Here is a 14,629-nt window from a genome sequence, read left to right on the forward strand (position 1 = left end):
TCTTTCTTTGTACTACATAATGTTATTAACCCCTAATCTGTCGCTCCCGATATCGCCGCCACCTAAATAAAACTATTAACTACAAACTTGCCACTCCTGATTTCGCCACCACTATACTAAAGTTATTAACCCCTATTCCGCCACTCCCCAAAGATATTAACCCCTAAACCTCTGGCCTCTCACATCACTACCACTAAATAAACCTATTAAACCACCAGCCCCCCACATCGCTACAACCTAAATTAAACTATTAACCCCTACACCTACCCCTAAACCTAACCCTAACCCTACCCCTAAACCTAACCCTAACACCCCCTAACTTTAATATAATTAAAATAGATCTAAATTAAATTTACAATTATTAACTAAATAATACCTATTTAAAACTAAATACTTACCTGTGAAATAAAACCTAAGCTAGCTACAAAGTAACTAATACAGGTGGCCCTCGCTTTACAACGGTTCAATTTGCACCGTTTCAGAATAACAACCTTTTTTTCAGTCATGTGACTGCTATTGAAAAGCATTGAGAAGCAGTGCATTGATTAAAATAGCCAGTAGGTGGAGTTGTCCACTTGTGTTGCAGCAAAGATATGCAAGCCAAGCAAGCTGAAATTAATCAGTTTAACCAGACCTGAGCTATTGAGTAGCTTGCAAAGGAACAAGATCTTCCTGTCTATAAACCAGTCCAGATTGGAATGCATAGAAAGAACTGTTTGCATGAAAATGCAAGTAAAGTCTGTGTTGTGTGATTATTTTATTAGGTTTATAATGCTGTTTAGCAAATGTTTTTGCTCATTTAACTTAGTTTAATTATATATTCTGTATTGTGTGATTATTTTATTAGGTTTATAATGCTGTTTAGCATTTAAAGTCTTCATTTCAAAGCTTTAAAAATAATGTATTAGGTGTTACTTATGACAATTTTGAGAGGGGCCTGGAACCTAACTCCCTCACTTCCCATTGACTTACATTATAAACTGGGTTTCAATTTACAACGGTTTCGATTTACAACCATTCCACCTGGAACCTAACCCCGGCGTAAACTGAGGGCTACCTGTAGTTATATTGTAGATAGCTTAGGTTTTATTTTTATTTCACAGGTAAGTTTGTATTTATTTTAACTAGGTAGACTAGTTAGTAAATAGTTATTACCTATTTACTAACTACCTGGCTAAAATAAATACAAACTTACCTGTGAAATAAAACATAACCTGCCTTACACTAAAACCTAACATTACAAAAAATAAAAAAACACTAAAATCACAAAAAAATAAAAAAAACTACCAGTACAAAAAATAAAAAAAAACAAAATTATCCAAAAAAAAATAAGATTATTCCTATTCTAATACCCTTAAAAAAAAAAAAAAAAAAAAAACACCCCAAAATAAAAAGCCTAATCTAGAATAAACTACCAAGGGCCCTTAACATGGCCTTTTTGGGGTCCCTTAAAAGGGCCTTTTGTAGGGCATTGCCCTGAGATAAACAGCTCTTTTGCTCCAAAAAAAATACAAACACCCCCTAACACTATACAAGCCACCACCCCCCAAACTACTGGGGCCCCTTAAAAGGGCCTTTTGTAGGGCATTGCCCTGAGATAAACAGCTCTTTTGCTCCAAAAAAAATACAAACACCCCCTAACACTATACAAGCCCCCACCCCCCAAACTACCAAGGACCATTAAAAGGCCATTTTGGGGGGCCCTTAAAAGGGCCTTTTGTAGGGCATTGCCCTAATTTAAACAGCTCTTTTGCTAAAAAAAAATAAACATCCCCTAAAAAATATACATTACACAAAATAAACAAATTATCAAAAATAAAAAAATATTCCTATTCTAATACCAATAAAAAAAAACACCCCAAAATAAAAAACCTAATCTAGAATAAATTACCAATGGCCCTTAAAAGATATCAGCTCTTTTAGTGAAAAAAAATTACAAACCCTACTAACATTACAAACCCCCACCCCCCAAAAAAACTTACAAAAAACACTAATGTTAGGGGTTTTAAAGGGTTTTTTGGGTGGGTTTTTATTTTAGTTTAGGGTTTGGGCAATGTAAAAGAGCTAAATGGGTAGCTTAGGTTTTTTTAGAAATAGGTTTTTTATTTTAGGGGGTTGGTTGGGTGGTGGGTTTTATTGTTGGGGGTGATTTTTCTTTTAGATGTAAAAAAAAAAATCACCCCCAACAATAAAACAATAATTTTGATAGGGCTATTACATTAGGTGTAATTCTTTTTTATTTTTGATAATTTCGTTTGTTATTTTCCGTAATTTAGTATTTGTTATTTTTTGTAATTTAGTAATTTTATTTTTTGTAATTAGATACTTTGTCATTTTTAGAGTAGTGTTAGGATTTTTTTTTAATGTGTAGTTTAGTTTTATTTAATTGGTAATTAGTTTCATTTTAGTTGACTAATTATATTAGTTTAATTGTTAGTTTAAACTTAGTTTTTTCTTAATTTGACAGGTAAGTTTTAATTTAATTTAAGATAGGGAAATTGAAATTTTAATATAAAGTTAGGGGGGCGTTAGGTTTAGGAGTTACTAGTTTAAATTTGTTTATTGCGATGTGGGGGGCTTTCGGTTAGGGGTTAATAGTTTAATTTAGTATATTTCGTTGTGGGGGGCTTTTGGTTTAGGGGTTAATAGGTTTATTATAGTGGCGGCGGTGTAGGGCTTAATAACTTTAGTATAGTGGGGGCTATGTGGGCGGACGACAGATTAGGGGTTAATAATATTTAAATAGTGTTTGCGATCTAGGAGGGTGGCGGTTTAGGGGTTAATAAATTTATTATAGTGGTGACAATGTCGGGGAATAGGGTTAATATTTTTTTTTAAGTGTCGGCGATGTCGGGAGCGGCGGATTAAGGGTTAATACATTTATTATAGTGTTTGCGATGCAGGAGGGCCTCGGTTTAGGGGTTAATAGGTAGTTTATATATGTTTAGTGTACTTTGTAACACTTTAGTTATGAGTTTTATGCTACAGCTTTGTAGTGTAAAACTCATAACTACTGACTTTAGATGGCGGTACGGATCTTGTCATTTTAGGCTGTAACGCTCACTTTTTAGCCTCACCGCAAAACTCGTAATACTGATGCTATGGGAATCTCACTGAAAAACGTAATTTTTAGGAGTGCGAGGCTGACGTTGTGGTACAGGCTAAAAGGCTTGCGGTACAGCTATACCAACAAGATTTGTAATGGCGGCGGTGCTGTTTTAACTCTGAAAATACCATATTTTCAGCGTTAAAAGACAAACGCACAAACTTGTAATCTAGGTGATAGTGAGTAGTTACTTATCTTTTGTACAGGGAGTGCAGAATTATTAGGCAAATGAGTATTTTGACCACATCATCCTCTTTATGCAGGTTGTCTTACTCCAAGCTGTATAGGCTCGAAAGCCTACTACCAATTAAGCATATTAGGTGATGTGCATCTCTGTAATGAGAAGGGGTGTGGTCTAATGACATCAACACCCTATATCAGGTGTGCATAATTATTAGGCAACTTCCTTTCCTTTGGCAAAATGGGTCAAAAGAAGGACTTGACAGGCTCAGAAAAGTAAAAAATAGTGAGATATCTTGCAGAGGGATGCAGCACTCTTAAAATTGCAAAGCTTCTGAAGCGTGATCATCGAACAATCAAGCGTTTCATTCAAAATAGTCAACAGGGTTGCAAGAAGCGTGTGGAAAAACCAAGGCGCAAAATAACTGCCCATGAACTGAGAAAAGTCAAGCGTACAGCTGCCAAGATGCCACTTGCCACCAGTTTGGCCATATTTCAGAGCTGCAACATCACTGGAGTGCCCAAAAGCACAAGGTGTGCAATACTCAGAGACATGGCCAAGGTAAGAAAGGCTGAAAGACGACCACCACTGAACAAGACACACAAGCTGAAACGTCAAGACTGGGCCAAGAAATATCTCAAGACTGATTTTTCTAAGGTTTTATGGACTGATGAAATAAGAGTGAGTCTTGATGGGCCAGATGGATGGGCCCGTGGCTGGATTGGTAAAGGGCAGAGAGCTCCAGTCCGACTCAGACGCCAGCAAGGTGGAGGTGGAGTACTGGTTTGGGCTGGTATCATCAAAGATGAGCTTGTGGGGCCTTTTCGGGTTGAGGATGGAGTCAAGCTCAACTCCCAGTCCTACTGCCAGTTTCTGGAAGACACTTCTTCAAGCAGTGGTACAGGAAGAAGTCTGCATCCTTCAAGAAAAACATGATTTTCATGCAGGACAATTCTCCATCACACGTGTCCAAGTACTCCACAGCGTGGCTGGCAAGAAAGGGTATAAAAGAAGAAAATCTAATGACATGGCCTCCTTGTTCACCTGATCTGAACCCCATTGAGAACCTGTGGTCCATCATCAAATGTGAGATTTACAAGGAGGGAAAACAGTACACCTCTCTGAACAGTGTCTGGGAGGCTGTGGTTGCTGCTGCACGCAATGTTGATGGTGAACAGATCAAAACACTGACAGAATCCATGGATGGCAGGCTTTTGAGTGTCCTTGCAAAGAAAGGTGGCTATATTGGTCACTGATTTGTTTTTGTTTTTGAATGTCAGAAATGTATATTTGTGAATGTTGAGATGCTATATTGGTTTCACTGGTAAAAATAAATAATTGAAATGGGTATATATTTGTTTTTTGTTAAGTTGCCTAATAATTATGCACAGTAATAGTCACCTGCACACACAGATATCCCCCTAAAATAGCTATAACTAAAAACAAACTAAAAACTACTTCCAAAACTATTCAGCTTTGATATTAATGAGTTTTTTGGGTTAATTGAGAACATGGTTGTTGTTCAATAATAAAATTAATCCTCAAAAATACAACTTGCCTAATAATTCTGCCCTCCCTGTATTTGTGCACAACAGTTTAGTGTCCCTTAAACAATTAGTTAAAATCTTAACACTAACATTAAAACTGAAGAAAGGCTTGACATAGCATTGAAGGGTATTTTATAAGCTACAAAAATGATTGAGTGCTCAGTATTTACACTGGTTCTTAGGCAACAAGATCAGAGTTTCACAAGCAAACCTAGTTGCTCACCATTTTCTCTCTTTTTCAATGTTATTTACTTTACTATTGCAATACTAGGGGCAAACACAATCACAAAATATTATTAGGTGTGCGTATAATTAACAGTAATTTTGTGTTCTACTGCAGCAAAACAAAAAGCCAAATAGAGTAATTGGCGGTATAAATTATCTTTTAGTTTAATAAAACAAGTATGGCTGTGCAGAATTTGCAGCTCATCCACTGACTTATATTTAACTTCACAATGATTCCAGTCAGTGAAGGGTACAGAGAAAATATTACACGGGTGAGAGTGTCAGATTTTGGAATAGACTTTGGACGGTGCTGTAGCAACAGGGATCCTAACATCCTATTACTGTTTAACTTGCCTGTTCCCGCCCACCTTTACCTTGATGCCTGACTGCCGGGGCGTTGGTACCGAGATCTCTATCTGAGGGAAGAGGAGAAGCCAGAGCAGGGCTGAGCACATCTCCCCCTTGAACTGAACCATCACCAGCTTTTCACAAGACAACTGGGCCTAAGAGACACAGAGAGACCGTGTGACACATCTGACAGATCAGAGCTTGTGACATCAGCTTGTGTAGCATCTTTTGTTTTTCTAATACTATTAGAACACCTGAAATACAAAAGTGGGACAGACCGGTGACTTGTCTGAAAAAAGTATTGTGACACCTAAGATACTCCTCAACAGACAGGCTCTGGACAACCCGAAAGTTACCAAAGAGACAGGACAATCGAGACAGACTCTTTACACGATTAGAAAAAAGACATTAGACAAGTCACTTGTGCCACACCTATAATATGCTAGAGAGGCACTTGTAGTGTGCATTAGACTGACACCTTAGAGACAGACTTGTCCCACACCTGTAGTATACTGGAGGTACATTTAGCGTGTATTAGAGAGACAGTCTTGTCCCACACCTGTAGTATACTGGAGGTACATTTAGCGTGTATTAGAGAGACAGACTTGTCCCACACCTGTAGTATACTGGAGGTACATTTAGTGTGTATTAGAGAGACAGACTTGTCCCACACCTGTAGTATACTGGAGGTACATTTAGTGTGTATTAGAGAGACAGTCTTGTCCCACACCTGTAGTATACTGGAGGTACATTTAATGTGTATTAGAGAGACACATGAGAGACAGTTTTGTCCCACACCTGTAGTATACTGGAGGTACATTTAGTGTGTATTAGAGAGACACATGAGAGACAGTTTTGTCCCACACCTGTAGTATACTGGAGGTACATTTAGTGTGTATTAGAGAGACACATGAGAGACAGACTTGTCCCACACCTGTAATATGTTAGAGAGGTATTTGTAATGTGTATTAGAGAGACACCTGAGAGACTTGTAACATACTAGACAGGTACTTGTAGTGTGCAGGAGACAGCTGAGAGACTTATAACACACCTGTAATATACTAGAGAAGGACTTGTAGTGTGCAGGAGACAGCTGAGAGACAGGCTTGTGACACACCTGTAATATACTAGATAGGTACTTGTATTATGCATTAGAGAGACACCCGAGAGACTTGTGACACACCTGTAATATGCTAGAGAGGAACTTGTAGAGTGACAGCTGAGACACACCTAAAAGATACCTGAGAAACAGAGCTGGGACACACTTGAGTCACACAGTACCTGAGTAAAACGTGTCTCTGGAACAAACACATTCTACAGTCATGGCTGAATTTCCATCTAAAGTCAGCACTCAGACCAGCACCCCAGAGGCTTCAAGGGGAATATCTGGTTTTCTGAGCTTTGATGTTGACTTTGTCAGATCCATTCCTGGTTTACTGATGATCTTGGAATTTGTGAGTACAGTTGTTTAGATTTTGGGGATGGGGAAAACTACTTTATAATGCTGTATCCACTTGTCCTCTTATGGCTGTATCATATTATTGTAAACACTTATATGCTCTATAATTTGTGATTAAAAAATGTGATGTCTATAGAAAGTGTAAAACCAAAACAATGTTTATCTCATTCCTTTCAGAGCATTAGGCAAACACTACCTGCCTCTAGCATTCATTTTTTCTCTATTTAAGACATTCCTCTCCTTTCTTTCCCTTGGTAGTGACAGCTTGTGCTGTTATGGAGATAGAGCTTATTCAGAGAACCGAATCCTGGTCTTTGTTCTCCCAGTTCCCCCCACCCCCTTCCCCCCGGAGAGAACATAGTGAACTGTGAGGCACTAGAGCTGCTGCAGGAAACACATAGGTACAATGTCTGCATGTAATATGCACAGGCATTATATGTTATTAATACATACACACACATGCAAGCAAAGATTTGTAACAACAATTATCCTGATGTAGGAATATATATGTAAAAACTCACACACACTCTCACACACACTCTCACACATACATACACACACTAAACTCTCTCTCACACACACACACACACACACACACACACATTCGCACACACATACACTCACACAAACACACACTCTCACTCACACACATACTAACACACATACTCACACACACACACTAAACTCTCACTCACTCACTCTCTCACTCTCTCTCTCACTCTCTCACTCTCATACTCTCACACATACTCACACATACACTCTCACACACTCACTTTCACACATACACTCTCACACATACACACACATACTCACACACTCACTTTCACACATACACTCTCACACATACACTCTCACACATACACACACACACTAAACTCTCTCTCTCACTCTCATACTCTCACACATACTCTCACTCACACATACTCTCACTCACACATACTCTCACTCACACATACACTCACACATACTCTCACTCACACATACTCTCACTCACACATACACTCACACATACACTCTCACACATACTAAACTCTCTCACACAAACACACATACTTTAAAGTACTTATTTGTGAATTTCTGATTTGTGCTGCTGCTAGTTTTCAGAGCCCTGGCTATAGGTAACTAGTAAGAGATGTCAAACACAAGTCATCAGGTGGTAGCAGTTTCTGCTGGCTTCCCTTCCAACTTCCAGGAATTGTTGCAAGTTATTCAAATTGTTAAATGTGTAGAGAGTGAGCAGCTCACACTTTTAAAGTCTTGTAACATTTTAACTTACCAGGTGAGGATAAAAACCTTCTGAATACATCTGCACCATATTTGGATGAGCCAATGATTGGCTTGTAAAGTCTGGAGTATGCATGTCCAGTTCTTGCAGAAATTAGAATATCCACCGTTTTTAGAGTTAAAGGAACATGAAAGTCAAAATTAAACTTCCATGGTTCAGTTTTTAAAGGGACTGTAAAGTCAAAATTAAACTTGCATGGATTGGATAGAGGATGCAATTTTGAACAACCTTTCAGTTTACTTCTATTATCAATTTTGCTTAGTGTTCTTGTTATTCTTTGTGAAAGAGTAATCCTTGGTGAGCTCAGGAGCATGTACGTGTGTTTAGCCACCTAGCAGTAGTGTTTGCAACATTGTTTATAGCCATGTTATACATAGTTGCAAACACAGCTTCAATAGAAAGCTAAACACACTTGCATGTTCCTGTGCTCCTATCAGGATACCTAGATTTATCCTTCAACAAAAGATACCAAGAGAGCAAAGCTTTGATGATAAAAGTAAATTAATTCGCAGGAGAAAGAGGTAGCAGGCACTGCACAAAGGTTTGTACAGACCATGGAGGTGGACAAAGACAGGTGTCTTCTTCCCACCTCCATGATCTGTACAGCATTTTTATGTCCCATGTACTTCGTTATGTATTTTTTTATATTAACGTGTCAATACATTTTGGACTTTATTTTCACCCTTGTGCAGTGCCTGCTACCTCCTTCTCCTTTAATATACAGTCTTGCAGGGTGGTTTACCCGCTTTCCAGCTACGGCGCTCCAGGAGAATTGGTTAGTTTGGGTGATTTTTGTAGACTTCCGGATTTCCGGTTTTGGGGCCAGTTGTGTGCTGGAGCTGCTGGGACCGTACTTCGCTATTACTAAATTAATTCGAAAGTTGTTTAAAATGACATGCTGTTTATGAATCATGAGTGTTTAATTTTGACTTTACTGTCCCTTTAAGAGACTTTTATTATTATATTTTTATGGTAAAATTTAAGTTGTTCTTTTGTATCCTTTGTTGAAAAGCATACCTAGGTAGGCTCAGAAGCCGCAATGCACAACTGGTAGCTAGCTGATGAGTGGTTGCTATGTACATATGCCTCTTGCCATTGGCTCAACCAATGTGTTCAGCTAGCTCACAGTAGTGCATTGATGCTCTGGACCTTAATTAAATTATGTGTTTAACCCCCTTGCTGGATTTGAAAACATAGTTATATGGAAGTGATAGTGCAAAAATAAAAGGCCCTAACACATTACATAACAAAAAGCATTTTATTTTTGTACTTTTATGTTCCTTTAAGTTACAGAAAAAGTGGGCAAAATAAATAATGAAGCTATATAGTAATTTTATTTACTACTCTCCCTTTAAAGTTTAATTTTTGTTGGGTAAAACTAACAGATGCAGGTTCATTGTTTCTGTTTAAGGAATGGGGAAGTGATAGAAGATAGAGTTTAATCTGGCACTCCCTTGTTTATTAGGTAAGTTATTACCTTATTAATTTGGCCCCATCAGGGTTTTCTTTAGGGTTCTATGTGGTGGTACAAGTTAATGTTCTATATAGGCACTAACAAGATAAATATAAAGACAAGCATGTGCTGTCCACTGTAGACTCCCATTATGTGCTGCTTGGTTAAATTACACTTTTTATTCAGTTCCAGAATAATCACTTCACTTGACACTCATAAAATAAATATACACTGTGTATGTCTATGGGCTACGCTCCCACCATGCACTACTAGTACTTGGACAAATGTCACTTCCAGTTTCTAGTATATCCAGTTCCAGATCACTCACTCTGTTCAAGTGGCCCCATCCATAGGAGAAAATGTTTGGTCAGTGGCCCCCGTATACAATGAGCTTGTAACCCCTGATTTAGAAGATCTAGATTATTAGGCTCAGGTACAGCCCTTCCTTCATGAGTTTTTTGTTTTATTTTGACAATGCAGCCTATCACAAGCTATAGTGACAAAGTCAATATCTGCTAAGGGAACAGATTTTCTATCTTTCTTTTTGTCTATTGGATTGTTATTTGTACGGCAGCTCATACACAATATTTTAATTGCAAGAGAAAATGGGATAGCACTAGGATTAATACACAGTACAATTTAGCTAACATGGTATCAAAAATCCTCATGAAATGACAGCACAAGCAATGCAGCTTTTGATTGGTTGCATTATCATCAACCTATAAAAAAAAAAACAGTTGCACAGGAAAGGAGGCTGCACTTGTGCCTCTGAAGAGGTGAATCTGAATTAGTAAAATTCTAAATCTACCCATATCTGTTCAATATCCTGTTGTAATCTCAGCAAGGGAAGGAAAGTGATACATAAAAATGTAAATATCTGTGTTATGTCCCTTCAAATTACATAATGCCTTATAAATACAGACATTTTACTTAAGGAAAACCTTAAGTGATAGCCACATTGTGCAACCATTGGGCTTGACAGAGGAATTTAATGCAAGCAGTGGCTTATTAAATCGATGGTAAACTTTACATTTTAAAATCAGGTCCAGAATCTAAGCAATATTTTACAGGGACTTTAATTTATCACTTCGAATGAAGATGCTCTGTAACTTACTTTTTAATCTAGCCGTGCCATTCTAATACCCGCGTTCCGGCTGCCAACTTTAAAACAATTTTTTTTCTTCTTTTTGTTAAAGGGACACTGAACCCAATTTTTTTCTTTTGTGATTCAGATAGAGCATGCAATTTTAAGCAACTTTCTAATTTACTCCTATTATCAAATTTTCTTCGTTCTCTTGCTATCTTTATCTGAAAAAGAAGGCATTTAAGCTTTTTGTTTGGTTCAGTACTCTAGAGAGCACTTTTTTTATTGGTGGATGAATTTATCCACCAATCAGCAAGAACAACCCAGGTTGTTCACCAAAAATGGGTCGGCATCTAAACTTAAATTCTTGCATTTCAAATAAAGATACCAAGAGAATGAAGAAAATTTGTTAATAGGAGTGAATTAGAAAGTTGCTTAAAATTTCCTGCTCTATCGGAATCACGAAAGAAAAAAATTGGGCTCAGTATCCCTTTAACCCCTTAATGACCAAGGACGTACGCCACACGTCCTCAAAAAAAAGACAGTTAATGACCGAGGACGTGTGGCGTACGTCCTTGGTCTGGAAAGCAGCTGGAAGCGATCCTGCTCGCTTCCAGCTGCTTTCCGGTTATTGCAGTGATGCCTCGATATGGAGGCATCCTGCAATAACCCCCCTTGGCCATCCGATGCAGAGAGAGCCACTCTGTGGCCCTCTCTGCACCGGACATCGGTGGCCGGTATCGTTGGTGGGTGGGAGCAAGTCTGGGAGGCGGGTGGGCGGCCATCGATGTGCCGAGTGGAGGGAAGGGGGGCGGGATCGGGGGCGGGGGGACGGGAGCACGCACGGGAGCGCACACGTGCACGGGGGGGGGGGGGGGCGGGCGCGTGCACGGGGCGGGAGCGGGAGGGAACCGCTACACTACAGAAAAATAAAAGTGGTAAAAGTTAAAAATAAAATGTTTTCAAATATAGAAATAAACATCTAAGGGATCAAGACGGGGTGGGGGGTTGGTCTTGGGGGGGGGGGAAGCTACACTACAGAAAAGGGCATTTTTTTTTTAAAAAAAAAGGCACATTTGTTGCTAAACTGGGTACTGGCAGACAGCTGCCAGTACCCAAGATGGCGCCCATTAAGGCAGAGGGGGAGGGTTAGAGAGCTGTTTGGTGGGGGATCAGTGAGGTTGGGGACTAAGGGGGGATCCTACACAGCAGCATATGTAAATATGCCAAAAAAAGCCCCAAAAAAGCCCAAATATAGCTTTTATTTTAGTACTGGCAGAGTTTCTGCCAGTACTTAAGATGGCGGGGACAATTGTGGGGTGGGGGAGGGAAGAGAGCTGTTTGGGAGGGATCAGGGGGTCTCATGTTTCAGGTGGGAGGCTGAGCTCTACACTAAAGCTAAAATTAACCCTGCAAGCTACATAATTAACCCCTTCACTGCTAGCCATAATACACGTGTGAAATGCAGCGGCATTTGGCGGCCTTCTTATTACCAAAAATCAACCCCAAAGCCATATATGTCTGCTATTTCTGAACAAAGGGGATCCCAGAGAAGCATTTACAACCATTTGTGCCATAATTGCACAAGCTGTTTGTAAATGATTTCAGTGAGAAACCTAAAATTGTGAAAAATTTAACGTTTTTTTTTTAATTTGATCGCATTTGGCGGTGAAATGGTGGCATGAAATATACCAAAATTGGCCTAGATCAATACTTGGGGTTGTCTACTACACTACACTAAAGCTAAAAGTATCCCTAAAAGCTCCCTACATGTTCCATAATTAACCCCTTCACTGCTGGGCATAATACACGTGTAGTGCACAGTGGCATTTAGCAGCCTTCTAATTACTAAAAAGCAACGCCAAAGCCATATATGTCTGCTATTTCTGAACAAAGGGGATCCCAGAGAAGCATTTACAACCATTTAAGCCATAATTGCACAAGCTGTTTGTAAATAATTTCAGTGAGAAACCAAAAGTTTGTGAAAAAATTAGTAAAAAAGTGAACGATTTTTTGTATTTAATCGCATTTGGCGGTGAAATGGTGGCATGAAATATACCAAAATGGGCCTAGATCAATACTTTGGGATGTCTACTAAAAAAAAATATATACATGTCAATGGATATTCAGAGATTCCTGAAAGATATTAGTGTTCTAATGTAACTAGCGCTAATTTTGAAAAATAATGGTTTGGAAATAGCAAAGTGCTACTTGTATTTATGGCCCTATAACTTACAAAAAAAGCAAAGAACATGTAAACATTGGGTATTTCTAAACTCAGGACAAAATTTAGAAACTATTTAGCACAGTGTTTTTTGGTGGTTGTAGATGTGTAACAGATTTTGGGGGTCAAAGTTAGAAAAAGTGTGTTTTTTTTCATTTTTTTCCTCATATTTTATAAATTTTTTTATAGTAAATTATAAGATATGATGAAAATAATGGTATCTTTAGAAAGTCCATTTAATGACGAGAAAAACGGTATATAATATGTGTGGGTACAGTAAATGAGTAAGAGGAAAATTACAGCTAAACACAAACACCGCAGAAATGTAAAAATAGCCTTGGTCCCAAACGGACAGAAAATGGAAAAGTGCTGTGGTCATTAAGGGGTTAACTAACGATTTGAATTGTTTGCTAGCTACATAGAATTGCCATAGGGCTAGAGAGATGATTGGAGAACAGTTCAAACAATATGGGGTATTGGAATGGTACGGCTAGATTATAAATAAATTAGAGGGCATCTTCATTAGAAGATCAAGATTCCAGACCTGATTTTAAAACATGTTTGCCATCACTTTAAATGCATTTTATTGGCAGTGGGTTGCAAAAACTATTGGATTAAACCACAGGAATAATTTTTACAACTTGCAGTACTGGTGATTTTTTTTTTCTTTTTTCAAATTGAATTAAAAGAAGCAAAAATATATTAAACTGCATAAATAAAGTTTAATCAGCATTGTTTTAGCAATATCAACAAACGTGCATTTACTGTACGAACAGACAGTGACGTAAATAATACTAAAGAGCGGAGTACGGGAATAAGCCTGTTGAAGAAAGAAAAATAAATCATGTGTGTGTTGCAAATAGAAGATGGAGGAGTAATAAATGTGCCAGATAAAACTTACTATGCTGGTGCCAAGGAGACCCATCATTCTAATTTCCCTTTAATGCAAGCTAGCTCCCAGAACTTGTAAGCCATTGTAGTTTAGCGTATCTTGTTTTAAGCAAACTATGTCTCCACCAGGCTCCTAACCTGATCTTTACCTATGTGCATGTATTTTTTGTAGGTATAACTGTATTTTTCCTATGCAAGGTTTGTTTGTCTAGCACCAGGTCACAAGGTGATTCAGATGGCTTGGGCCAGTACAGCTGAGATAACAAATATCAGGCTCTGATCTCAGTTGATGAGCTACACCCATGTCTCAGCATTATTCCACTAGACTCACCTAGATTTATGGCATTAGCTCCTTTAGGCTGGCATGTGCTAGTTTAAAGCAAACCAACATTGCTTCAGTGGAAACATGAAAGATTGGCTGAATTCCACAGCAATACTATCTGCTTATTATTACTTTTTGTGGCAAATATAAATATATTTTTATAGTGTCCTCATTTAGGCTCAGAAGCTTCAAATTTCCCGTTGGTGAAGATGTAATATGGTGTTTGTAAATAAACCGGATTAGTCACAGAGCGTAAAATGAAGAACCTAATCTGTTGTCACTCTACAAATACCTGATAATAATAATAACAACCTGCACTTTTGGTATCACATAGTGTTTACAGGCAAAATGGTAGAATCAGGGGGAAATGCTTCTGTTTGGATGACAAGTGTTGGGAGTTTGTTTTTACACACATCCGTGGTTGAGCACTGTTAATTGCTTTTGTTTGCTGGCAGTTACTATGAATACTATGGAAGTACTATGTATATGGAGGTGATTTATAAA

General features: G+C 38.3%; 1 protein-coding gene across 1 annotated transcript in view; it reads left to right on the plus strand.

Moving 5' to 3' along the window:
- The first annotated feature begins 5,492 nt into the window (after positions 1–5,492).
- PLLP (plasmolipin) overlaps positions 5,493–14,629 on the plus strand; it is a 109,543-nt gene continuing 100,406 nt past the window's right edge. Inside the window, exon 1 of the mRNA XM_053702093.1 lies at positions 5,493–6,861. Coding sequence (XP_053558068.1) covers positions 6,730–6,861 — 132 coding nt within the window. The 5' untranslated portion in view covers positions 5,493–6,729. The remainder of the gene's footprint in view (positions 6,862–14,629) is intronic.

This window comes from Bombina bombina, chromosome 1 (genome assembly GCF_027579735.1).
Source record: "Bombina bombina isolate aBomBom1 chromosome 1, aBomBom1.pri, whole genome shotgun sequence".
Lineage (NCBI taxonomy): Eukaryota > Metazoa > Chordata > Amphibia > Anura > Bombinatoridae > Bombina > Bombina bombina.